Raw genomic sequence first — 26,444 nt, forward strand, 5'->3', positions numbered from 1 at the left:
TAACCTTTAAACTAATCTCTAAATTTATAAAGGAAAAGACTTGTAACCCAAAAATGAATTGGCAAAGCACTCTTTCCAGGGTGCCATGATTGCTATATTGCTTTTCTAGTATATAGCTGTTGGTGGGATATTTAATAACTGGGTTTTTTTTCTCTTTAAAGAGTGGTATAAATGTATGCTGTTGCCTATTACTTAATTATGATAGGCTAGTTCATCAGCTGGGACAGAGATTGGCAAAGTGAAGATCTTATGACCAACCATGTACACTAGGAACCGCTGAAATTCAAGGTTACTGTTGTTACTACTAAAATTATTCAAGTCATATTCATTAGAACTTTGTCCAAGTCTGTTCTCATGCTGATTTAGGGTTAAACCCTAAGCATCTTCCTAGCCCTGTTTTTCCATAAAAGGGCTGTGCTTGTTTAGAACCATATTTTTCATTGCTTAGATAATTTACCTTTCTTAAATGTCATTGAGAAACATCATCTTCTTTCCAACTGGGGGCTGCATCGTGACCCCTATTGTTTGGTGAGCTTCTGGAAACAGCGAACTATGCATGGAAGTCCAGGACAAAGTGCATCCAGACAACTTTCTGATTAAATTTGAGACACAATGTAGTGCATGTTGTTGTTTAATTTGCTTCTTTCTTTATAGAAATATGGAGAACATTGCTCATTTATTAGTAGTGGATTGGGTGGCATTCCACTTACTGTATCAGTTTCTACACAGCTGTAATTTATGTTGTGTTGATATACATGGTATGTGGTATACATATATATATATATATAGATGTGTTTCTACTTACCTAATTCACTTTCAATTTTTCCTTGGAGAACATTTCCAGAATATATTTTCTTTCTTTGTGCAAACTTTCCTCCTGGAAATACAAGAAGTAAAAGGTGCAGGAAAAGCTGCTAGTTTCTTCAGGGAATGCGAACCAAGGAAAAGCCAGGCCACAGGAAGCCTCACAGCCGAGTTCTGTCATGGCAGTATAGTACTATTCTATGACCCTGTCTGTGTGGGAAGTTTGGGTTTTGAATATTAGAGACTATATACATATGACAGCTTTACTGGCCCTAAAAATTTGAAATATGCATATTTGGAAAATGTTCCATCTGTTCCAATTAGGAACTGCAGAAGGCATATGGAGTCATGGGATTGAAGTATTTTAAGGAAAATATTCATTGTACTCCAAAGTGTCTTTTATTAGAGAATCCTTTTATAAAGGCTGTCTACAGTGACTACATTTTCATATGGAGGATGTTTGGGGTCATGGCATACATAGCAAAAATTATTCTTTTTCTTTAAAATAATTTTGTATTCATGGTATTTTGTGGGTTTTTTTGAGGGTGGGATTTGTACTAATAGAAGGCTGTGTTAGTTATACTTATTTCTTAGCAGCACTGTCTTTATTGCCATCTGAAAATTTGGAGGTAAAGAAGATCACTGTATTTAAAATACACAACTGCTGGTGTACATGAACTGAGAGGCTTAATCACAGTGGTAGTGGAGCTGAAGAGATGAACATAAAGTAAACCCCGTAACCACAGAAGGGACATGCTGTTTCTAACAACAATACTGACTTGCAAAAATGTTGTTAGTCCCAAGGATGGCAAATAATTTTGTGTATAGGAATGTTATCTCATGATTAAATTTTCAGTAATGACATAGATACATATGACATACTTATTTTTTCCCCAGTTTGAAAGGCTAAATCTTGCACTGCAGAGAACACTTGCAAAACACAGAATAAAAGAAACCAGGTATGTAAGTGTAATGGTTTTGTAACTAATTTCACTGCAAAAATGTTTTTCTGACAGGAATGGGGTGGTGACTGGGAATCAAGACTTCTGGAATTTATATGCAATTATCTTGTCAAATTGGTGTGTAACATTTCACATAATGTAAGCTAGTAATGATTTCATTTATTTAAAAATATTCACAAATATTTACCTCACTTACAAAGTTGACTTAATGGGCAAATTGTACAGGGAGACAGGCAAGGCTTGGCATAGATGGAACAAGAGATATGGTTGTATATGGATCTAGCCCAGTGTTTCTAAGATCCCAGGGAAATAATTTTAAATACAATTAGTATTATACAAAAGAATTTGGTTTCTGATACAGTGAATACTCATGCACTACAGATACTGACTTGGATGTTTTCCTGAGCTCACTTGGCTTCTGGTTTCTGTTTCTGAGGAACTCAGATAAATTTTCACCACTTCTTAGTAATAATCCAATATTAATCATTTGAGCTTTATACAGAGTAAGAATTTCTTAGCATCTCATGGTACACTGAGGATTCAGTTTATTGAATGCATCTGAAAAAATAAACCCATCAGTTTAAATCTTCTTTCTTAAGAAAAATAATTGAGATGGAAACTACACTGTTGCTCACTATGATAAGAATAGATAATTGCAGTGCATCTTTTAAATTACACTTGGTATTTTTAAAGCACTTTACATACATTGACTGAACCAAAGATAGTGGGTCAGATGTGCATTGCAATTGCTGACTGGCTTATTGCTATGAATGTTTTCCCATTCTTTAATTATGTGTTGCTTCCCTGGAGTATTAGTTGAAAAGGAAAAATTACTGTGATATTCTGAAGGAGGCAATAATGCAAATGTAAAGCAAATCTGAATGTCTGTATCGCTTTTACATAGAAATATACCTATGATATTCCAAGTGAAGAAATTCAGAAGGCATGTATCAGGAGTTTATTGCTTATGTGAAGGTTAATCTAAGCTATATGTCATTCTCATAACTTTGAGTCAAACATTGTTTGACATTTATTGTCCTCAGAGAACTCAGAGGGCTGCAGTTTTGTGTCAAATATCTGCATTACTACCAATGAATAAGTAATTTTGAGGTTAATAGTTGTTATTTCTATTTCCTTTCAAAGCAGGAATACATTCTCACCTCTTTTGAATTAAATGCAGTGTAGTTACAGAAAATGCTTGAATATAAATTCCAATTATATTATACAATATGTTACAAAAGGTAGTTTTGGTTTCAAGAAAAAAACACAAACCAAACAAAAAGCCAGGACCGTTACAATGACAGGCAATAGCATTTGACCAAAATTCGTAATTTGAGCTCAGACTACCAAAACTTTAATTTACCAGAAATGCACAGGATAATCTAAGATCATACCAAGACCCCCTTTTGAATTAATTAAAAAACTTCATATTTGATCAGCAGAACTGGGTCTGTACACTTTAAAGACAAGGTAATTTTTGTACTTACTATTTTTACCACTTTTATCTTGGTACTTTAGGGGCTTTATTTATATTTTTATGGTCTTTGCAGAAAAACTGGTGATAGAGAAGATTTTGAAAAAATAATCAGTGATCATGCTAATGCAGCAGGTAATGTAAGCTTGTTTAATAATATATATATATAAATATAAATAAATATATTTTCTATTGATATATAATAATATATTTTATATAAATTAGTTATAAATTTGAGACAATAAATTAGTCTTGTTACTAGTATGTTACTTCATATTCTGAAGACTGTTGTGTGTCAGAAGAGAATTCTGCAATATGTAATTCTGGCTACATCTGTAATAGTAAATTTACATTTCCTGGAACTGAAATATGGTCTTCTGTACACTTAAACTGTTAAACTGGTCCAGGCACACAGTTGGTCTGTGAGAAACTTTTTCAAAGGATTCCCAGTAACAGTTAAGGGAATGGAACATTCCCAACAGTCAGTTTGCATGCAGCTATCCAGGTAAAACAAATTTACTAGCAAAGATGTGAGCCATTCAGTGCCAATTGGCCTCAGTGCTCCAGAATATTCCCAGAGTCATTTAATGTACTGGATTGCACATAGTACTTATATCTGCAGATCCTATTTTATTCTTATGTTAGTTTTTAAACTTCTTATTTTACTCCTTGGATCAATGTAAGGGGGTCGAGTCAAATCTTGCATCTATTTTGTCTACATCTCTACAAAGAACACTGACTCTCAGATCTTTCCAAACTAAAACCAATTGTCCCCCCATTTCCAGGCCTTGTTTCCAGAACTCCTAAATGAGAGTGCCCTCAGGTGTCAATACTGCAGCAAGGAAGGATATTGATAGTTTGTTTTGGCCTAGGTTGAAAAAAATGAGGAGGTTAGCCTGTGATTCAGGACGATGAGTGCAGTTCTGACTAAAATGTGGTTCTGTGCAGGTGTTCCCGTGGAGTCTCTACGGGAATCTCTTGGTGAAGAGCTATTCAAAATATGCTATGAAGAGGATGAACACATATTAGGGGTTATTGGAGGCACCCTTAAGGACTTCTTGAATAGTTTCACTACTCTGCTGAAGCAGAGTAGCCACAGCCAAGAAGCAGGAAAAAAGGACAGACTTGAAGATGCCTCCATATTATGCCTGGAGAAAGATCAGGACTTCTTAAATGTTTATTATTTCTTTCCTAAGAAAATCACAAGTCTTATTCTACCTGGTATTATTAAAGCAGCAGCTCATATTTTGTATGAAACTGAGGTGGAAGTGATGCTCATGCCTCCTTGTTTCCATAATGACTGCACTGAGTTTGCTAATCAGCCTTATTTGATGTATTCTATACAAGTCAAAAGTGCAAAACCTTCCTTATCTCCATGTAAGCCACAGTCTTCACTTGTGATTCCTGCCTCTGTGTTCTGTAAGACTTTCCCATTTCATTTTATGTTTGACAAGGATATGTCAGTTCTTCAAATTGGAAATGGGATAAGAAGACTTTTGACCAGGAGAGAATTTCAAGCTAAGCCAAATTTTGAAGAGTATTTTGAAATTCTTACCCCCAAAGTAAGCTGCACTTTCAGTGGAATAATGACAATGCTAAATATGCAGTTTACGGTACGAGTTAGAAGATGGGATAATACTGATATGAAACCGTCCATGGTAAGAGACTTTTTATTACCCTTACTTCTACAAGGAATTTGTTTCCTTCAGATGGAGTTAAAATAGCCACAAAATGTGCTGCATTTTGCATTTTCTACATCTGATATAACTGTATAATAATGATTTAATTAGGGTGGTCAGATGTAATTCAGATTCTGGAAGCCAGTTGTTCAGTCAAAACTCTGCTTTAGGACTTTTACAAAAGAAAAATCTGACTGCAGATTTGATCTTATTTGAATAATTTGAAATACTGAGATAAAGCCAGTGATAGGACATGCTGCTGAGAATAAGGGCATCTTCAGCACAAAGACAGTGTCAGGAAAAGCTTTATCAAAGTTCCCCTGAGTCATTTGGGGAGCAGCTCTAGCATTGGGGAAAATAAACAGATGTTTTCTGTGATCGTTCAACTTGTGGTGTTTTGGTATCTTTGATACTCTGATGTTTTCATCAGATGCAATCACCAAAGGTTCTGCTTATTTTCAGCTGATGGTGTTACAGCTGTCTTTGCAGAAGCTGAATCTGTGACAAATGACCTGGGACAATAAAAAACATTGAGTATTGAATGACTGTTTTTATTCATTCCTGGTCCCAGCTCAATTCCAGCTTATATTCACCTGAGGCACTCTGAGATGAATTAGTTCAGACTCAACACTCCAAAAACTTAACTGAAGAATGGTAAAAAAGTTTTACCCAGTTACTAATGTGGCTACTGTTAAAAGCTGTAGCTACTTCATCTCAGCTCCATTTCTGCACAAGAATGATTACGAGGGGTGGTAGAGTCGGCTTTGATTTTGCGTGTACTTGCATATGCAAATACCTATTAGTAAGGAACAAATTTTATTTAAAAAGTGGTCTTCCAAACCTGTGTTAAGCTAAGCTCTGTAGCACCTTTCACATTATACAACCCATTACAGAAGGGACATAAAAACACTTCACATAAAATATTTTTCTTTTTTAGACTAATAAAATTGGATATTCCTGCCATTTCTGCCTTTAATTTTAAATTGCAGTGAGTACTGAACATCCTATGATAAAACTGAAGCAGATTTTCTCACTTTATCTTATGGAGAAAATGGTACATGAACTAGTTATTAGAAGAAATTTAGAGGCCACTGTAGTAACACATTTTATCAATTGCTGAAGGTACACAAAATTATTATTTTTGGTTTTCTTTTCTCCCTAGGATAAACTGATACTCAGACATAATTAGGTGTTTATCCTCAAGCTGGGGTCTTGTACCAGAGGACTGAATAGAAATGGACTTACTTGATGGCTCTGTGATTCAGCACACCATGTTTTCTCTAAGCAACTAAATGAAAATTAAGGACTACGGACCAGTCTTGATTTTCTTACATTTTAGCAAAATGTATTTTCTCTAGAACTTCCTGCTTCTAGACCACTGCCAGGCATGTTTTGCATGAATTCTTGTTTCTTTATCTGTTTCAGGTAATGGATCTTAAAGGCCAAATGATCTATATTTTTGAATCCAGTGCCATTCTATTCTTGGGATCTCCCTGTGTGGACAGACTAGAAGATTTTACAGGACGTGGATTGTACCTCTCCGATATTCCCATTCACAATGCTCTAAGAGATGTTGTTCTGATAGGAGAGCAGGCCAGAGCCCAGGATGGACTGAAGAAGAGGTTAGGAAAGCTAAAAGCAACCCTTGAGCAGGCCCATCAAGCACTTGAAGAAGAGAAGAAGAAGACTGTAGACCTTCTGTTTTCAATTTTTCCTGGAGAGGTTGCTCAGCAGCTGTGGCAGGGACAAGTTGTACAAGCCAAGAAATTTAATAATGTCACAATGCTTTTTTCTGACATTGTTGGATTCACTGCCATCTGTTCCCAATGCTCACCTATGCAGGTTATCACCATGCTTAATGAGCTTTATACTCGCTTCGATTACCAATGTGGAGAACTAGATGTCTACAAGGTACAAAATTCATTGCTTTTCTGTGGGATTCTGAGGCAGGAAAGGAAATTAAGACTAAGTGGGACAGAAGATAATAGAAGTCCAAAACTTCTTTTGCCACAAACCTTTTTCAGATGAAAGACAAAACAAATCACAAAACAAACAATTAAAAAAATGAACATAAACAGTTGTTCATTCAGCCAAGAAAGAAATCCATCAAAACTTAGGAGATAGTTTTTAAAATTAATTTCAATGACAGTGCTGTGACTCTGGAGTAAACAGGTGTTTAATGTAGCTGGGGGTTCCTGACAGTAAATGAAAAAGGAAAAGTATTTTAGGATTATGCCCAGCAATAAATAAAAGTCATGCAATTTTCCCTTTTACTGCAGGATTTGTCCAGTAGTTAAAACATTTTGCAGAAAAACTAAGACTTGGGCAAGAATTGTATGTAGCTACGATTCTTACTGAAGTTATGCAGCTCTTTTACATTTATCAAACTAAGAGTAAGGAACAAATATGCCTGTTTTAGGTTGAGACTATTGGAGATGCCTACTGTGTTGCTGGAGGCTTACACAAAGAAAGTGAAACGCATGCTGTTCAAATAGCACTGATGGCCCTGAAGATGATGGAACTGTCAGACGAGGTGGTGTCTCCCCATGGAGAGCCTATCAAGGTCATATATTTTATTGTATTTTATTTGGTTAAAGTGAGCTTTCTTGTTTGTTTAGTTGCTCTCTGGGATTTTTTCTCAAGCAAATTTCACATCATTGCATTAACTTAGAGAATTTGGGGAATCAAGTGACTGTGGCTGGAGAAGCTGACCTTTTTAGATCTATGGATGAGTTTTGTGGAGCGGTAAAAGTGAAATAGAGATCTGAAAATAAATCCAAAAGAGAAATGCTGTGAAGTCAATAGGTGCAATCTGACACGGTGCAGTTCTTGTCTCAGTAGCAATAAAACTGTCAGTGGCATGGAATATTCTCTTTTCTAAGGAAATGACTAATCCTCTTTCCAAATTAGACTTCCAAGTCTTTTGACGCAGAAGCTATGAATATGAATGCCCAAAGACGTTCTGATTGTAGTAATCCACACATCTTTAAAGGATTCCATTGCTGTTCTTGTTTCACAGTCAGATACTGAACCACCATAAGATAATGGTGTTAATGCTGTCAAAGCAACTGTTAAATTCAGTGGTAATTATATTTATGGCTTCCTTTCAGCAAGAACTTACACATGTACTGAAATTTTCATATAAGATCATCTCTTACTGAGAAAGAAAAAGAAAGGCCTGTATGCATGAAAAATGATGTGGACCTTCGACATAGTTCAAAAGGCCTGGAATGGTATCCTGGTATTTTTAATAGAGGTGTCTCAGTTCATTATGTCTTTGCTAATTTTTAACATTAATCTGTTCATTTGTTCCTCCAGAAAGCTTAATGCCTTTTTTTTTTTTTTAATTTTAGATTAAGAATTACTTGTATTCCAAGACAAAGAAAATGGTTAATAAGAGGATTATATGCTCCACATTTATCACAGAGAACATATAGAATACAGTATTGTATTATAAATAAATGTTGTTCTTTTTGTATTTTGCAGTATCAAATTAAGTTACACTTAAAAAATCTGGAAACATCCTGGCAATATTATAACAGGTTTATAATTTACATGCAAATGATACTACTACATTTTTAAGATTATTTTAAAATGAGGAGAAAAAATTTGTATTGTGTAAGTACCTAACAGAAGCTTCTTAGAAAGAAACAATATATTTTTAATGAAAGCATGCATCTATTTTAATTAAGTGCTTCATGAAAACCTTGGCTATTGTGCAAAGCAATAAATTTCTCACACAGTCTACTGTCATTTTACATATCAATTGCCAAGAAAAAAAGCTGTGACCAAAAATGGCATACTTAGAATCCAACATACATTTTGATGAACATATTTCAGCCATCTTTACTGTGTGGGTGGATTTTGGTTTTGTTGCAGGTTTTTCTGCTTTTACAGTGAAAGTTAGAAACTGCAACTTCTTCATAATGGTATGATATTCTCTTCATATGTAAAGAGTAGTATGCAGAGTAGACATACAAGCTTTCTGACATGCCATTATTTAGTCAGAATTCTCTTCTGAAGAAAACACCTCTACACATCTATAAAGCACATGAGAGAAAGATCACAGCTCAAAAAAAAAAAACCCACCAAAAAGAATCATAGAAAGCAGCATCAGCTAAGTGAGAGTCAAAAATCTGAGTATGAGCCAAGTTCACAGCAGTTCACAGTCATATTTTGACATGGTAGAATTACTCACTAAAAATGCAGTGCAAGATAAACTTCAGCTAGTTCCCTCTCCATGAGCGGTAATGACCAGAGTACAGATATTTTAAGGAGACACTGCTAACTCTGTTTATTTTAGTAGCTCATTCTTTCTTTCATTCTTTTTTTTTAAATTAAGAATAATGTATAAAATCGACTTTACCAATTCTATTTTACCTAATAATGCTGTTTTCTTTCTTTTGTTTAAAGATGCGTATTGGCCTTCATTCTGGATCCGTCTTTGCTGGAGTTGTTGGGGTTAAAATGCCTCGTTATTGCCTTTTTGGAAATAATGTAACCCTTGCCAATAAGTTTGAATCTTGTAGTATACCTAGAAAAATAAATGTCAGTCCAACAACTTACAGGTACAGTGCAGTATGTAAAATGTCCACCTGCAGTAGTTACAGTAATAGTCTGTTATCTTCCTCTTGTTTTTTTTGGCGGAGTAAAATAAGCAAATTTTTAAATTATTTTTTTCACCTTTTAAGGGAGCTCTGCTACCTTCACTGCAGCCTAGACTGTAATCTATTGTTCCTACTCAGCTTGTACCCACTGCCACATATCTGATAATGCCTTGTGGCAAGATTCTGCATCCAACATCAGACAGAGAATTTGGCACAGGATCCCTCCTGACATCCCCTGCAGCATGTGTTATGTGACATAGATGGTGCCAAGCTTTAGATGATCTTGGCTAGGTGATTTAGAAAAAGTAGCACAGGTATTAGAGCACAGAGAAGGTAACCCTTTTGATCATGGACTCTGAAAACACAGAGAGAGCATTAGCATCACCTGTGCTTATGCATGTCAACATAAACAGTGTTGGCCAAGAGTGATTGTTCTTCCATTCCATTCATATGGAAAATTATTTTGAACCATACCCCTAGAAAATAGGCAATTTGATTAATGGGTAAACTATTGCTGTTGTGGAGTTTCTGGGGTTTTTTTCTGAGCCAAGGAGGTGTTAACCTCCTTTTTGTTTGGTGTTTTTTTAATTTTGATTCATTTACCAATTCTAAAGACACATTGATAATGTTATGGCACCTTGCACAACTCCTGTATATTGCAGCAGTTGTTTGAAAGCTTTGATACGAGTTATCAACATTTATCCCTACAGATTAGCAGTCTCTGTTTCAACCTGTGAAAAAGCAAATAATATTAAAATTGATAGGAGGGTCTGAGTAGTTTAATTAATAAGGTTCACAGTATTGCAATCTTTGAAATATTAATTATGGTGCGTTTGATGTGCAGATTTGAGCTATCTTTCAGCACTAAAAATTTTTGAAAATATTTATTACAAACAGCACCCACATACAAAACCTTGACAAGACAAAAAAAGAGGCTATACTGTTATTTGCACTGATGCAGAAGTTAATAGGTTATCAAGGTTACCAAGTAAACATTATTTTTTATATTTCCAGTAAATAACTATAAAAATTGAATTGGATTCTCCTTGTCATACTGAAGAATTATTGAATATCTGCACTTACTAGTGACTGATTGATTTTTAATCAAGGTGATTAATTTTTGTTCTAGGTTGTTAAAGGAATACCCAGGTTTTGTGTTCACACCGCGCTCAAGAGAGGAGCTTCCACCAAATTTTCCGAGTGATATCCCTGGAATTTGCTATTTTCTGGATGCTTATATTCAAGAAACAAACTCACAGACTTGGTTTCAAAAGAGAGATTTGGGAGATGGCAATGCCAATTTTTTTGGTGAGGAAACAGGAATAGACTAAATTATACATTCACAAATGTATAGAATAAATCTATAAATATTTGGATTTTTTTTTTTTTTTGTATAAATTGAAAATTTTTAAAACTGTATGAAACATGAAAGCACTTTAGATTGTTAACACCTGAAAGCCAGTATTAAAATTTCAGGAAGTATGTCACTGACTACTTTTTATTTTTCTTTTGCATAAGGAACATAGTCGCTAAAGTAATGTTGCAACGTCACTGTTGGAAATGCTACTATAAACTGTATTTTCCCTGTGGTAATTTGTAAGTGCTACAGTTCTCTCTATACTGAGAATTCTAGATGTATTGTATATGCAGTTTGTCAGGAAGTGTACTGTGCAAGTGATGCAGCCACATGCAGTGTTGTGAGCTGGTGCTTATCAATGACTATGAAAATGTATTTTCTTAGAGATTCCGTAAGAAAATGTCCATTAAAATATTGTCATTGCCATCACATACTTCTTCCAGTGCCATCATTTGGGCCCCATCCTAGAAGGCTGCTGACCATCTTCTCACACTGACTGGTCAAAGTATGAGGGTGCTCAGCATTTTCTGGATCAGGCTGCTAATTGTAGCTAATACACATGCATAGCAGAGTTGCTGCTTACTGTTTCATGAACTTTATTTCATGTATAAAATGAATACAGATTAAAACACTGTATAATCACATGCTAACATCTCTGTAATCATCCAACTATTATAGTTCTTAGGGTTTTTAAAGTACTTAAAAATAATAATATCCACTTGTTATTATGTATTAAAGCAATAAATGTTTTCTTTTTGTTGTCATTTAAATTTGAAATGTTTTACCAGAAGTGTAATAAAAAATGCTTTGGAATGTTTGCTTAGAAAGGAAATTCCAGTCAGACTGTCTGAAATTGAAGCACACCTGCTTAAAGCTCTGATCCTTATTCGAGGATGCAATGTGGGTGTGACATTCTATGGAAATGCCCATCACATGCTCACTCGAAAGTTGCCAGAGGAATTTTCAGGTGAACAGAGGTGCTTTCAAACACATGAACACATTTAAAAAGATTAATACTACTACAGTACAAGGTTTTCTGCTGTGGCTGATGGAATATGAGTGGAGAATTCCAAAGGCTTTGGAACTGACAGAATAGAGTTAGTTAAGAGTTCTGAGTTCATGATTCCTCCTTTCTAATTAGCAGATCCATCTGCTCAGAAATTCCTCTGTGCCATACAGTTTGATCCCAACTGCAGGCTGGAGAAGTGCACAGCTTATACACATACTACTGCTCTCAGTAGTATCAGGTATTGGTTACTATTCTAACCTCTTCAGCTCCTGGGGTTTGGCATATCAAGCCATAAAAGTCTCTTCAAACCACATGCCACTAAATCAGATTTTCCTCTCTTAATATTTACAGGAAGAAATTAAATTAGACGAAGGTGCTATTTTGTTTATTTTCTGATCTTGACAGATACATTCTGAAGCTCAATAAACCATTTTGTCCCACTAGTTTTTGTTAGAAACTCATACATGTACCATCAGAATCTTAAGATCTTAGAAGGGACTAGAATTAAGAGCATTTCAAAGCCATATTTCAATTCAAATTTCCTGTAAGGAGCATTTGAACAAAACATGAACCATTGAATCCTTGAGGTTACTATATCCATCCAAGATGCTTAGAAATAGTTCAGTGGCACAAAGATAGAACCAGAAAGTCTGTGTCTTACAAATAAACACATCTGTCTTGTGTACACCAGATACTCTCACACACACATATATGTACAAGCACATGTATTTGTAACACTTTAGACTGCAGTGTTTCAAGGAAACAAGAACTGTGCAAATTTTGGAGACTGATGTTTCCAATATTTTATCGGTCAGACTATTCTACTCTATTGGGAGAAATATCCAGAGGTTACTAGCAGTCCCATATGGGTACCCCTGGATATAAAAATGGGGGAATGTTTGACTCCTGACAGTTCAGTAGGCTTATGTTATTAAACCAGAAATGACTGAGGTCAATATGAATCTACCCATCCCTGTTAGGAAATAAATAGGATTTGTAAATAAAAAGGATTTCTTTCTCAGATCTACTGAATGGGAAGTATATTTAGGAGGGAATTTCCTTTTGTCCCTAGAAGACAGATGTTTCTGGACATCCATGGATGATTGTCATGCTCAAAGGCAAATTCCATATAAATCTATCATTAGATTGGATGTTCATCATGGCACTTCTTGATAACTTCCTTAGTGGCAACAACCTTCCAGGAAGAATTCTGATAAGAAAGCAACATGCTTGAGTTTCAGTGAAGCAAATAGGATTTAGGCACATATTTAAGACTTGATTCATTAAAGTGCTTTAAAACATACCTGTGTTCAGACCTGTTCTACAAAAACCCCCGTAAGTCCATTTAGCTTTAAACATAATTTAAGAATTTAGGTCTCACTGAAGATGTTCCTCTGTTTAAATTATTTTTCTGAAAAAATATATATTAAATAAGGGTAAAATATTTTAATTGATCTTTTCACTTAGATCTAAAATATTCATTGCACCCTTTAACTAATCATTTCACTTAAATTAAAAAAATGAATCAGGAAGCTAATAAGCAAATTTTTGAGATAAACAGAAGGAAGGCAATTTAACTGATACAATATTGGGACATTTTGGAAGAAAACAATAGCATTTTTAAGTTGATCTGCTTTGTAGTATAGTGTGTGATATTGTGGGAATTTTCAGAGACTATGCAATGCTCTTTATATAAATATAAAAATATCTTAGTATTATGTCCAGAAACAGTTTTGTTATGTGTGAAATTTTATTTATTAGTTCATGAAGATTCTGTGTGGCTGATTCCTATACACACACTATGTGATGGAACATATGTTTTTATTACTGCAGTTTCTTTGCCAAAGAAGTGTAAATGGCCCTTGAAATAAAAAGTGGGTCCTTCAAATCTTAACACTGGCATAGCTAAAGTGAAAGCTATACCAAAAGAATTCAATTAATTTTATTTCATTCAGGCATGACCTGATAAGATTTCAGGGGGACATTGGAAAAAATTTGCATTGCTGGTGTCAGAGGAAATACAATTAGTGTGGAGCTGATGCTTTCTTTTTCTCTGAACTACTGTGCAAAACCAGAGCAAAGAAGAGTGAAGCGCACAGATAATTGAGCCCCTGGGACAGATCTACTTCTTCCTGGGAAAACTTATGAAGGCAGAACTCAGACCTCCCCCAAACCCAGTTTATTTCTCCTATCATTTTCTTTCGCAATCTTTCCAGAAACAGCTGCAATTAATACTACAGGGGGCAAAATCAGTATTTCCAACTAAAGGCCACCAGAATTAAGGGAATTGCTCTTGAATCTTGGCAAGGGAATGGTTTTTCAAACCCCACCCATCCTACAACCTAGCAGGCCACTCCAGCTGCTAACATTTTTTTATGCCTGCCCATTGTTCTGCAAAAATGGTGGGAGATTTGCTTCCTGCTACAGCAATGACTTTTGTGGCTGTTTGCCATAGTGCACACAAGATACTGAGTTGCTTTCAAAGCTTTGTACCAGTTTATCATAAGTTTGCTTGGCAGAAACCAAATTTAACTTTCTGAAATGTGAGCTAGGACTTGCTTTTCTGCTTCTAAATTCTGCAAGGTGTGTGCCACAACAGTCTTTTGAGACTTCTAAAACCACCTCTTACTGTGTGGCTGCTCACAATTGCATAGGAAGAAATTAATCAGATATAAGGTTGTTTGTTTTTGTTTTTATTTTAAATTTTCCAATCCCGTTTGCATATGTTCACTGGCAGTCCTTTTCTGCAGAGCATGAAGGGAGAGTAAAAGCCACTGTCTTAGGTCATGAAGCATTGCTCTGATACTGAAACAAATCAAGGATGATAATCAATGATTCTGGAACCTTTGCTACATCCAGATGCAATCGTTTAAAGATATATACTCTGCAGAGTACAAGCAGTAGGATCTGAATGTTAAATATGCAGTTAGTGTGGAAGACAAAGCTGGAAAGTCAAAGAAATAATAAAAATAAATAAATAAAAAGAAATAAACTGAAAGAATCTGAAATGAAATAAACAAGCTTATAAAGTTGTGTGTCTCATCTGCTTTGGCAGGCTTTTGATGCTGAAAGCAGTCAAGCCAGTGGTTTGCTAATATAAATGTAAATGAGCACATTACTTTGCAGCCTCATTATAAGATGGCCTTTGAAGACCTGTGCTAAAATTGCTCCTCATTTTTTGAGCAGTACAAAATTACAAATTTTAGTGCCATTAGGCAAATGCATATCCTGCACACACAGCAGCATGTAGTGGGAAATAACTGAGAGAATACATGCAGTAGCATCCCAAGGATGTGAAATTGAGGTGGATTCAGACATAGAAACATTTCCACTCCTCTGATTTTTCAGCCCAAATAAAACCTGCCATAGAAGTATCAAGGGAAAAGGCATTCCTGGGGGCTTTGGACTACAAGCACGTGAAAATGAACAGGAGTCTTTCTTTCCACTGATTGCAGATGATGTTGGGGAAAATTTGTACATACTATTAGCTCGCTCTGCATGGCTAAGATTACATTCCTCTAACAGGAGGATGTAATAGAGCTCTCAGTTTCTCAAATGTACACATGTTACTGCATTACAGAACAGCATGGAAATATTGGGGGCTTGTTCATCACAGCTTGTCAGTACCGGGACTGAAAAGTTAATGTAATGGTACAGGACAACACTGTATAGTGGTATAGTAGAAATAATGAATCTTGCTGAACTTAAGAGGGTATTTCTGCACCTGAGAAGTATTATTATGGCAGTTCTAAATGTTAGATTCAGATCATAACTAGAAAATACCTATAGTTCAGTCCATGTCAGTAAAGTAACTCCAGTTAAATGGAATCCAGCAGTACCATATAAGGCAGCCTTTTTAGTCAGAATTTCAGTAACAAAATTAACTGTAAAAGCAAGGTCCAAAGTAAAAAATGCAACTTATTAAAATACTTCCTTTGTTTTATAGTGCTTGTGCATTAACACAAACCATATTGAGCTGAATGCAGAAATTCTTGGCCAGCTAGCAGTTTTCCTGAAGTTAATGTCTCAGCAACTGCCCTTTCACACAACATAGAGAGATTCTATGCTACTTTTTGCTTTCATGAATCTCACCAAGAATTGCCAGATGAAGTCAGCATCTCAAATCAAGAAGAAACATGTTAAAATAAAACATGTAAAATACATACCTAGTGCATGAGGGTCCCCAGATGGCAATGTGATTGTTTGCTATAGTGGAATAAGCTGCAGGCTTTATGGAAGGGCATCAGATACAGTCCAAATGTTTGTGTGATGTGCATAATGCATGTGGCCTAACAATCCTGATACTGACATGGCTACGCCTTGGAAACACAGCTCAGTATTAACAGCTTAGTTTGACATTTATTTTACTGACTTCAAGCCTATCCTTCAGATGAAAGCAAATCATCTTGCCTAAGACTTACAGACTGCCTTGATTGAGCGGCTGTCTGGAATGGAGGCTTGTTCTTCTCAACAAATCACTTGGCTGAATTCTTTAATTTAGCATCTTCCAAACTTTTAAAAGGAGAGCCCTGTTTTAGAAAACTAAATTAATCACTGCCTGCTTTTACTCTGACCATGCAGTTTTCACTTCACACTTTACAAATCTCACCTTGGCTAGAACTTTGATTTGTATTATAATGGGTTAATCACAAGAACAGCCTGCAAATGCAACTTACCAAGCCTGAACCAAATCAGAAGAAAGGCAATTTCATATTTATCTAAGGCAATTTTTACCCTTGTAGAGATCAGTACTTTTGAAAAATGTCACTCAGGTACACAAAATCACCAGATAATCTACCTTCTGAAAACCATAACCAAAAATAATTTCATCTAATCTCTCTAATACTTCATGAGCACAAGGGCTTACCCCACATACCGAGTGGATTCCCTTGAAACCTGTGAAGAATGAGAATATTTTTTTACACCTATTCTCCATACAGTCAACTTGTTTCCTGCCTGGGATGTGCTGCCAGGAATTCCTTGACATTTGTGTCCTCAAAATTGTTTTATACGTGCCTGAAGGAGAAGACTAGCCATACTGGAAGGCAAAATTCCCAGCTGTTGTCTTTTGACTACTAGCAGTAGGCACATAAAGATATAACTACAACCAACATTTGTATGGCAGAATACATTTTCACATTCTCCCAAAATTTACTTCCTACCAAAAAGTAAAAAGTAGATAGTGACCTGATGTGTTCAAATCTTAGTTAATTGGTGACAACCCCTCTTTAGCTACAGGAAATCACAGCCTTTGGTCTGATCCCAACAGTATGATTTATTACATTATCTCTGTTGCCTGTTTCGTGGAAATTGATGAGACTTTTAGAGATTTGCATCTCTTCAGTTTTTGTTTGGTTTTTTACACAGAGATATTCAACCAGTAGTTTGGACTAGTTTGGTTAATTGATCTAAATATTTTTTCCCTTCTCTTCAAAATTACCATACTACTTGTATGATTTTACCTGGTTATACTGAAGCTTTTGTTCTTGGACATTCTCTAAAAAACCCCTAAAATCGGTTTTACCACTAGATTTGGACTGTGTGAAGTAGAATTGATGACTATGCCTACATGACCTAAAAGTAGAGTTTGCCTCTGCTGTTCCTGGAATGTCTACTGAGATGATTTTGCAAAATTTCTAATGCCTATCCATTTGTGTTCTCACTTACTAGAATTTTTAAAAGTTCTTAACACAGACTCAAAAGTTCACCAGGCAGTAGTTGAAATTTCAAAAGGTTTTTGCATTATGCCATTTTTAAACTAACTTACATGGAATTTCCATCATCAATGCTTCATTTTTTTTTCAAGAACTATGTGAACAGTTGAAATGTTGAACTTATTTTTCACTATTTTACTAAGATCTGAACTGTAATTTTACCTACATTTAGCATCCATCTGTTCTGACTAGTATTTATGGCTTCATGTGGCAAGGTTTCTGCCCAAGAGCTATTATATGAATAGTCCACTAGGTACTCATCCTCTTATCTTCCTTGATAAACTAATTATCTTTTAAATATGTTATGATTTTTCTTTAAAAAGTTAAGAAAAAAAAATCGGTGGTCTCCTTAGAATTTTTATTTCATACACTGAGGCCAAGTCTGTGGATCGTGCAAAGGGCTTTAAACTATATGGTGCTGTATTATCTTTTTTTAATTCATGTTATATGATAACATATGATGAAGTGTGTTATTTCCGAACTGGCCTTGGCATGTTGTCTCTGCTCAAAACCTCCTGTTGTAAGGGTCATACCTCACGTAGAGAACCCTCTAAGAATCCATTTTCAGTAGGGTAATGACACAACGCAGTCTTTATTCACACTGACACCTGAGAAGGACTCAAGAACACACCAAGAAACCCCACTACTGAAAGCACTCATTATTATGCTTTCGACTTCACTGACCTTTGAGAAATGAAGGCACGGGAGCAGAAATGTCTGCGACCACTTTGTCACTCAGATTCTTCCCTTTTTAGGGGACATTTTCCTTCCTAAAAGCTAAGTGGTTGCAGTGGTAGAAGAAACAGCTGGGGCATTATACGGAACTGACACCAGGGCAAGCACACCTTGTCCCGCAGGTACCCACCAAGCACTCCGAACCCCCCGTTCGATCCCGGCTCCGCTCCGGGCACGGGCAGCGGCCGCCCCTCAGCCCCGGGCGGCGCCGGCCCGCAGCCCCCGCGCGGCCCTCGGCCCCCGCGGCCCCGCCTCCGCCTCCGATTGGAGGAGAGCGCGGCGGCCGCGGCCGCCATTGGCCGCCCGGGCGGCGGTCGCGCTCGCCATTGGCTGCCGGCCGGTGCCACTCGGGGCGGCGGCGGCCGGGGGAGGTGGTGAGGCAGCCGGGCCCATCCTCTGCTGGCGGCGGCGGTGGCACCGGCACCATGGTGAGCTCCGCCGGGCCGCCCGCCCTGCCCGGGCCCGCGGTGGGAGGGAAGGGGCTGAATCCACTTGGGAAGCGGGGAGCCGGGCCCCAGCCCTTTGTTTCGGGGGGCGACGGGTGATGTTTCGATGGGGTCGCTTCCCGCCGGGGTGGTGGGAAGGGTGGAGTGGGATGCTGCGGGGCGGAGGAAGGGGCTCCCCTTGCCGCCCGGTGCCTGACCGTGCCGCCGCCTCGTCCTGCCCCGCAGTACGGCTTCGTCAATCACGCCCTGGAGCTGCTCGTCATCCGCAACTACGGCCCCGCCGTCTGGGAGGACATCAAGTAAGTGTCTGTGCGTGTGCTCGTGTGCGTCCGTCTGCGTGTCTGTGTGCGGATGTGTGTCTGTGGCGGGGCCCGGCGGGGGCGCGCAGGGCCGGGAGCCGGGGCCGGCCGGGTACCGGCGCCCCGTTTGCCGCCGGCCGGGTGCCTGGCGGGCCGGTGAGGGCTGACAGAGGCACCGGCAGCGGTACCCGCTGCTCTGCGGGCCGGCACAGGCACCCAGGACGCGGCTCCGAGCCGTGACAGGACCAGAGGCTCCTGCCGCACCTCGTCCCGCTCGCGGCCTCCCTTAACGCCTCCAAGGGCCGCCTCGTTCCATCTTTCCCGGTCTCCAGGAGCCGCAGCGGGGATGGCATTGATCCCCGCGGTTGCCTCGGTTATATGGAGTATGTGGCAGAAGTAATGGCCTTGCATCGGGCCACCAGGTGAACCGCGCAACAGCTGCGTCCCTTTGCATCCCTGAAGAACTGAGATACAGTGTTTATTTAATAACCGCTGTCTAAAATTACTGTCGGGTTTTTGTAATGTTCTCAGCTTGAAATCAAAAAAGTCACTTACTATTATAGAGAAATATATATAAGAATGTAAGTAGAAGAGTGTTTTTTGGCTTAATTTCTTGAACCTGATTTCTTGTGCCCAACCCTTGCTTTTCTGGCAGTATAACATTTTTCTGAGGAGCTGAGTGCCTTCACTTTAAACCTTTGATCAGTTGTGAGATTGCACTAAAAGTTTTAAATGAGTGTGTGAACAAAATTCTGTTTACCTTAAAAATAGTAGTATGAATCACTGGGCAAAACGACAACAAAAATTTTTAAAAGGACATAAAAACTTACAGAGTTGTAGGCTTACTTCATTGGGCTTTAGGCAACATGTGGTCTGAAGAAATGGTTTAATATGATCTCTTGATAAGGCAGAAGTCAATTATACAACTTGGAGAAGGTGGTCTTTCAGCTGGATGCCTTTTGTATCCCTCTGTTGCATTTATTTTGGGCCAATTTTAATATGTCAGTGTTGATTTTATAATATATTGCTATTTTCTTAACATAATTTTTGGAGTCAAAGGCCAGTTTGGATTGTGAGATGTTTGTTACCATGACATATTTTTTTCATAAAATCATTTGTTAAGAATGTGGTAACCTTGCACAGTACCATGAAATCAGAGAATCATATAAATGTTCTCTGGAAGGGGCCTCTGGAGGTCATCTAGTCCAGTTTCTGTTCCAACCTGGATTGTTACTGGCAGTAGATCAGGGCTCAGCTATGACTTTTGTCTAGCCAAGTCTTTAAAATCACCAAAGGTGAGTCCACAGTTGTGGTTCAGCAAACATTTATTGTTCTATCGATCCCTGACAGGTACTTTGTAAATTACTGTTTGCAAATACAGCTCTGTGCATACCACAGATGAGCCCTTAGTGTATGCCACAGAGTTTTGTGCTATAAGTGAGGCATTTATTTTCCTTGCATACCAAACATTTCTAAACACAGTGATCTATTTTGAATTCCTATGTTTTGATTTTTTTAATGTCATATGTAAATTAAGATTAGTAATTAAAATAGTATACATGCATCATATTTTAATGAAAATTAAAATAAATAAATAAAATTGAAAAATGTATAAAAGATGATGTTCTCTCTTTCTTGGTATGGCATCTCTTACCAAGATGCCTCTAAGTATCATGGACCACTTTTTGTCCAGATTACCCACTGAATATGTATTTGTATTTAAGATCAATAATCAGAGTTTCATCTTCTCGTGTAAGACCGTGCTGCACACTGTCAGAACAAAGCCATAATTCCTGATGCATCCTATCTCTTTTGATTTTGGAAATACCTAATAGACTACTGAAGATAACTAAAGCCCATGAGGAATATTGCTCCTATAACATTCTGGAGAAATTTAATAGAAATTTGCAGAATACTTTTCTAATGTCAGCTGTGAAAATTCAGGAAGCTGGTACATCCTGTTTCTGCTTTTCAAATGAGAAACATTTATGTTTTGTAGCAGCCCAGCAGGTAGGTTCTGCTGTTAGCTCACAAGAAGATGGCTCTCTGGAAGGAAAATGGCATGACACCACCCAGCAGAAGATTGGAATGTGATCTCCCAGAAGGAGCCAATGTATTTGCAACAGTTGCTCCTTGTGTGAAATGGGTCACCATGGGGTATTTATTCAGGAGGATTTCTCAGTTGTGTATCCTGGAGTTTAGAAACCAGTAAACCAACCCTTGCTGGAACACATTATAGTGGTGCTAACTTTGGGAATGGCATTGTCAACTGCTAGCCAAGTGATGTTGGGCAAAAGCTTGGATGTTTTATAAGCAAATACAAACTTCTTGCAAAGACTTCTTCGTTAGAACTTTTAATCATTTAGACAACAGCAGGAAAGTACAGAACAGTGTTGTGGCATGCTGAGTTGAATCAGTTGAATCAGTTATGACAGGAGAAATAATTATTGAAGTCAACAGTTTTGGCTGTTTAAAAAGAAAAACAAGAAAAACTTTGCACTGTTAGTGAGGCTGAATTTGAAATAAAACTTTGGTAGTTTTTTTGAGTGGCCTCTGGGTAGTTCAGTACAAAATTTCTTACGTAATCTTTTTTTGTTTTGGTTTTTTCAATGTTGAGCTGATCACATGCTGCTATTTTGTTCTCTCTGAAGTCACCACAGAAGATGTGAATTAAGCATAACCACATTGCAGAGTGGTGGATTATGATTGCTGAGTGATTCTCAAATGCCAGCAGGTGAATTTGTACTTAATATTGATAGAAGGGAAAAGAAAACATAGAACTAAATAAACTGAAGTAATAAAATCTGGTCATTCTTCAAAAAAAGTGCATTTAAAAAAGTTAAATACTGAATTGGCAGGGTATTCTCTGTCTGAAACATGGAAACTTTTCCCTAGCTTGTTCAGTCAAAAGTGGTGTGTTGAATGAAGTTCAGTGAAGAACATAAAGAATTTGGGTACACAAATAGTTGAATTTGATGCTCTTACAAGAGTGGTGTTTTCAGTGCCATTACTTAGTGTTTAACTGAGTTAGAATGATGATTTCAAGTCTCCATGTCTGTTATTTTGTTCATTTTCCAACATTACTGTAAAACCGTGATCTATCTAGAAGAAGATAGATGCTGTTTTTTAATGGCCCAAAGTGGAATTCTTGGCAAAGTTAGCCTCCATGTTACTTTCATCCACTTAAAAAAAAGCATAACTAAACAACAGACTTCTCTTACACTTTATATAATAAGGTACTAAATTAATGGAGAAATTACAATATATACTTTGATATAGGGCTTGGCTTTCCTAAAGAAGTAGAACTAAAATGTGTGATACACAACATCATTCAAAGCCTTCTGCTTCTGAACCAGCATTCTGGATCCCTTATAGGTTGAATTTAAAATAAGACTAAGAAATCTGGCATGTAAGTAATGAAAGTTAATCTTGATTTATGGAGCCTTTACTCATTTTCTCAATAGCAAAGTCTCAAAAATTTGCTTCTCCTTAGGGTTTTCTCTGACTATCACTTGCAGAATTGAGAATTTGAACTAAGGAACAGGGTTTTTGTGATGAAGCCCTAGAGTCATTAGAGGGATTTAGCAAAGCTGGATGAGCAAGAGGGAGGGAGAGAGAAGTCCTTCTGTAGTTGCTGAATTCTGCAGTAGCAGATTTTTCTTGGTGGAAAGTGAAGACGATTCACCATAGTCCTTTTGCTTGCTGGCAGTTGTAAGCTGCACGTACACTGCTCATTGTCATTCACTATTTCAGTGCTTGGGAGGGGAGGCTTAGGACCTGCAGTGCAATGGAGAAAGACTCCTTTGATCTGTGCTTCACTAGCTCTGCAAAGAGTTACTTATGAATAAAGAGTTAACATAGACCTGTTAACCACACTTTTGCTGAGAAAACACTTTTCATTTGTTCCTTCCATACTTAAGAGAAAACCTCTTCTGAATCCTTTATTTTTTACTTGTACGTCCAGAGGGCTGGTTTTGATTGTGTAGCCACAGTTGCAAGGGCTGGTTCTCAGGGGTGGTTCTCAAGATTCCTTTGGCATTAGATATCTTCAAGTCCTCTGCAGCCAACATAAACTGAAAGTTGTCAGGCCTGGCCATTCCCACATACATGAGATTCTGTGCTCATGTCTGTTTAAGGCCAAGTTTGTACTGCTGGGTGATACGGTTGCGTGTGCACACAATTATAATTAGTGCATGTGGAATTACTGTCCATGTACCTGTCCAAAACCATGCAGAGAGATTACTCATATTATCAAAATAAATAAAAAATTCCAGGGCTAAAGAAATTGTATTCCCTAGTATGTTTCTATGGTGGGCATATTTTTATGATGTGTGATAGTACATTTTTAAAAGAGGCCTCTATCAAAAAATCTGAGCTCTTCTGCAACAGGTATGACATACAGCTGAGCTGAACAGCCAATATATGTGAAATTCTGATCACTCCATTCAGCACTTCTAAGTATTTAATTGTGTAACAAGCATTGAGGGGATGTCTTCTTGAAACAGCTCCAGGTCAGTATGTGGGAGCTAGAGCAATGTTGTCAGCAGGGAATATGTACAGAGTCTTTTTTCTTGTGTTTCCTAACACTATTCCTCTGTATTGGATTAAATGACTACAGGATTTTCCCATGGGCTCCTAACTCTGAATTGAGGCCAGGTTAGATCCTCAAACCATGACGCTTTCAAACACACTGCCAAGAAAATGAACAAGAACTCAAAAATCTAATAAAGAAATGCATTAAAATGCTTCATCACAAGTCCATAGAGTAAATTTGTATTTTTCCCACACAGGTATATGAAATATCTGGATTTGAGAAATGAAATGGCACAGCTAGTCAACCTAAGCCTTCGTCTTCCTTCTGTTTTTATGGTTGAAGTCCCCACAAAAATAAGTAGTGTGGAAAAACTAGAATGGAAGTTGAAACTCATTGTTTACTAAAAGCAACTACCTAGAGGTGATAACACTTTTTATTTGATTCCAGAGAAGTGTTCAAACTTGCACAATAGAAAAATAGGTATTTTTTGCCCCTTTGTCTGTGCCTTAGCATGGGGATGTATAAATCAAATAATGGCCTTATATCCCTGGTACTCAGTGCTTAATGTAGAATTAAGGCATCTCTTCCTGCCTTTGCCCTGTTCTGCCCTTTACAGGGATTAGGATGGCATGTGCTGTCCACACTCTGAAATGCCAAGACTCCAGCTCTGGGGAGCCTTCTGGCCAGCAAAGACCTTACAGGGACCCAGTGATCTGCAAGTGCACACTGTGGAAAAGCGAAATTCAATTGCTTGTTCTAGAAGGAAGGAAACTTGTTCTCCAAGCTTCACAGATTATCACCTACCAAGCCTCCAGGGTCTTGAAAGCTTTTTAAGCTTTTAAGCTTTAAGCTTTTTTAAAGTCTCCTGTTATGGTTAAAATGGTGAAACACTGAGGATTAAGAAATTGTCCTGGAGCAGTGTGGAAAAGGAAAGTGAAAAACTGTGCTCTGTTTCAAACTGGGTTCAGCTGAAGTGGTAGAAGACTCTGTACGATTTGGGGAAGTGAAAGAAACTGCAGGGCCTGAAAATGAAAACCAAACTAAACAGACAGAAACTTCTACATCCTTTTGGTGAAGGTCGACATAGGTCAGACTGTAGTGACTTGGTGTGGCTTTTGCAGTGAAATGTAGGTGATTTAAGAATACATATTATTGGGTAAATTTTGAAAGGCATTCCTGGCAGTTAGGTTTATTAATAGTATTGTAGGTTGCCTACTTAAGTCAGGAAAGGTAGATGATTTTATTCATTTATGTACCTAAAAATGGTACTCCACTGATTTCACTAGCATTTAGATAATTGGCAGGATGTGCTATATTCTGATTAATTATTTTTGTAGTTACATTCTAAAATAGTAAATAATATAAGTAAATAATATGAAATAAATATTAAATGCTTTTAAGAAAATATTTTATAGTTTTTTTTGCAGGAGATGGACTTGGATTGTATTGTTTCTTGGGAATTTCTCACATAGCAAAAATTGTCCATACAAAGCAAATAATAAAAAATGTTTTTTGCTGCAGAATGAAGGCCCTAGCTTGGCTTGAGTTCAGAATGTCACTTTGTTAGAGATTTTTTTTCTTTTTACTAATATATCAAAACACAACTTATATTTTTTCACAAATCCTGTGAGAATCAAAATTTTGGCCTACTGCTATTGCTTAGAAGTGTTTAGATATAGTAATAGCTCCTACTATAGAGTAGTTTGCCTTTTCAGAAACGGAGGAAAGTATGCACAACACCTCTAGTAAAACACTGTTTCAAGTAAGCTCTTAAGATTTGTGAGAATTTAGATAATTTGTAGATCTGATGCTGGTAGATTGTACAGTCCATGAAAGTTGTGTTTTGAGCATAAAAAGTGCTTAGTATCTTAAAAAACCAGCACTCATCACACACTGGGCACCTTAAATGAACGAAACCTTTTTGATCTGCGGTGTTCTTGCCTGTTCTAAATGGAAATGGTATAATTGGCCTCATGAGATTGTTGGAGAGCTAATTAATGCTTCTGCATAGAATTAGTGGAGATCAATTCTACAGGAAGACTTATTAGAAAGGAATAATTATCTCTTCAGAGTTGGATTTGAAAACTGCTGTAAATCAAGCCTGAGGTTATATATCGAGGAATGGGATAAAATAAAACACAAAATAGTTGTGCATTAGTGGAGTAGGATCTAGCCTCAGTAGTGAAAGAACTGGAAGCCTGTAGGAAAAGGAACAGGTTCTTTGGGCTCATGGGTGTGGCTGGGATGTTGTATCATACAGGTTCAGGGTCAGATAGGGAAATGTTGCTTGGAGCAAGCCGCTCTAATGCTGCTGAGTGGACCTGAGTCCATCTTTCCTGCTTTCACTAAACTACAAAAATAAATTCAGCAGATGCTTATGGCTCTTTATGAGGAATGTTTTATTTCTTTGTAATTGTTCTGGAAAGTGTTTTTCAAGTTTTCAGCTGATTGTAGTTTCTGTATATAGGGCAGCTGTTTAAAAAGCACGTAAAACAGTACCATGGTCTGTAACAGTCTGTCTGCAGTGATAACAGCATCACTTCTGGTAGGAGAGAAGTTGGAAAATCATCAGCTTAAAATGTAAAGTTTTTGGAGAAAATCAATTCATGTATGTAGGTACATAGCCAAATAAATATTGATGTGCATGCCTATGTGTATGTGCATATTATGTCTACATAATCACTGTGTGCCCTGGGCAATAAAAATGCAAACTGAACAGGAAATAAGAATTAAATATCTGTACAAAATGTGAGGTGGGGCACTTCACTTAGCAATCATGTGTAGTGGAAGCAAGTGAAAAGCCTTCCAGTTATCTTTGCTATTT

General features: G+C 37.4%; 2 protein-coding genes across 7 annotated transcripts in view; both read left to right on the forward strand.

Moving 5' to 3' along the window:
• The window catches only part of GUCY1A1 (guanylate cyclase 1 soluble subunit alpha 1), a 35,063-nt gene extending 23,357 nt beyond the window's left edge, over positions 1 to 11,706 (forward strand). For 4 of the 6 annotated variants that reach the window (XM_015624979.1, XM_015624981.3, XM_033513405.1 and 1 more), the window contains exons 3-9: positions 1,702 to 1,763; positions 3,317 to 3,375; positions 4,189 to 4,898; positions 6,345 to 6,830; positions 7,339 to 7,482; positions 9,333 to 9,487; positions 10,656 to 11,008. In XM_015624979.1, coding sequence (XP_015480465.1) covers positions 1,702 to 1,763; positions 3,317 to 3,375; positions 4,189 to 4,898; positions 6,345 to 6,830; positions 7,339 to 7,482; positions 9,333 to 9,487; positions 10,656 to 10,857 — 1,818 coding nt within the window. In that variant the 3' untranslated portion in view covers positions 10,858 to 11,008. Of the gene's footprint in view, positions 1 to 1,701; positions 1,764 to 3,316; positions 3,376 to 4,188; positions 4,899 to 6,344; positions 6,831 to 7,338; positions 9,079 to 9,332; positions 9,488 to 10,655 lie in introns of those variants that run through there. The other 2 variants (XM_015624978.1, XM_015624983.2) reach the window with 2 other exon arrangements.
• Positions 11,707 to 18,687: 6,981 nt separating this feature from the next.
• The window catches only part of GUCY1B1 (guanylate cyclase 1 soluble subunit beta 1), a 42,250-nt gene continuing 34,493 nt past the window's right edge, over positions 18,688 to 26,444 (forward strand). The window contains exons 1-2 of the mRNA XM_015625548.1: positions 18,688 to 18,769; positions 19,013 to 19,086. Of these exons, the coding sequence (XP_015481034.1) occupies positions 18,767 to 18,769; positions 19,013 to 19,086 (77 nt within the window). The 5' untranslated portion in view covers positions 18,688 to 18,766. The remainder of the gene's footprint in view (positions 18,770 to 19,012; positions 19,087 to 26,444) is intronic.

This window comes from Parus major, chromosome 4 (assembly GCF_001522545.3).
Source record: "Parus major isolate Abel chromosome 4, Parus_major1.1, whole genome shotgun sequence".
In the NCBI taxonomy this organism is placed as follows: domain Eukaryota; kingdom Metazoa; phylum Chordata; class Aves; order Passeriformes; family Paridae; genus Parus; species Parus major.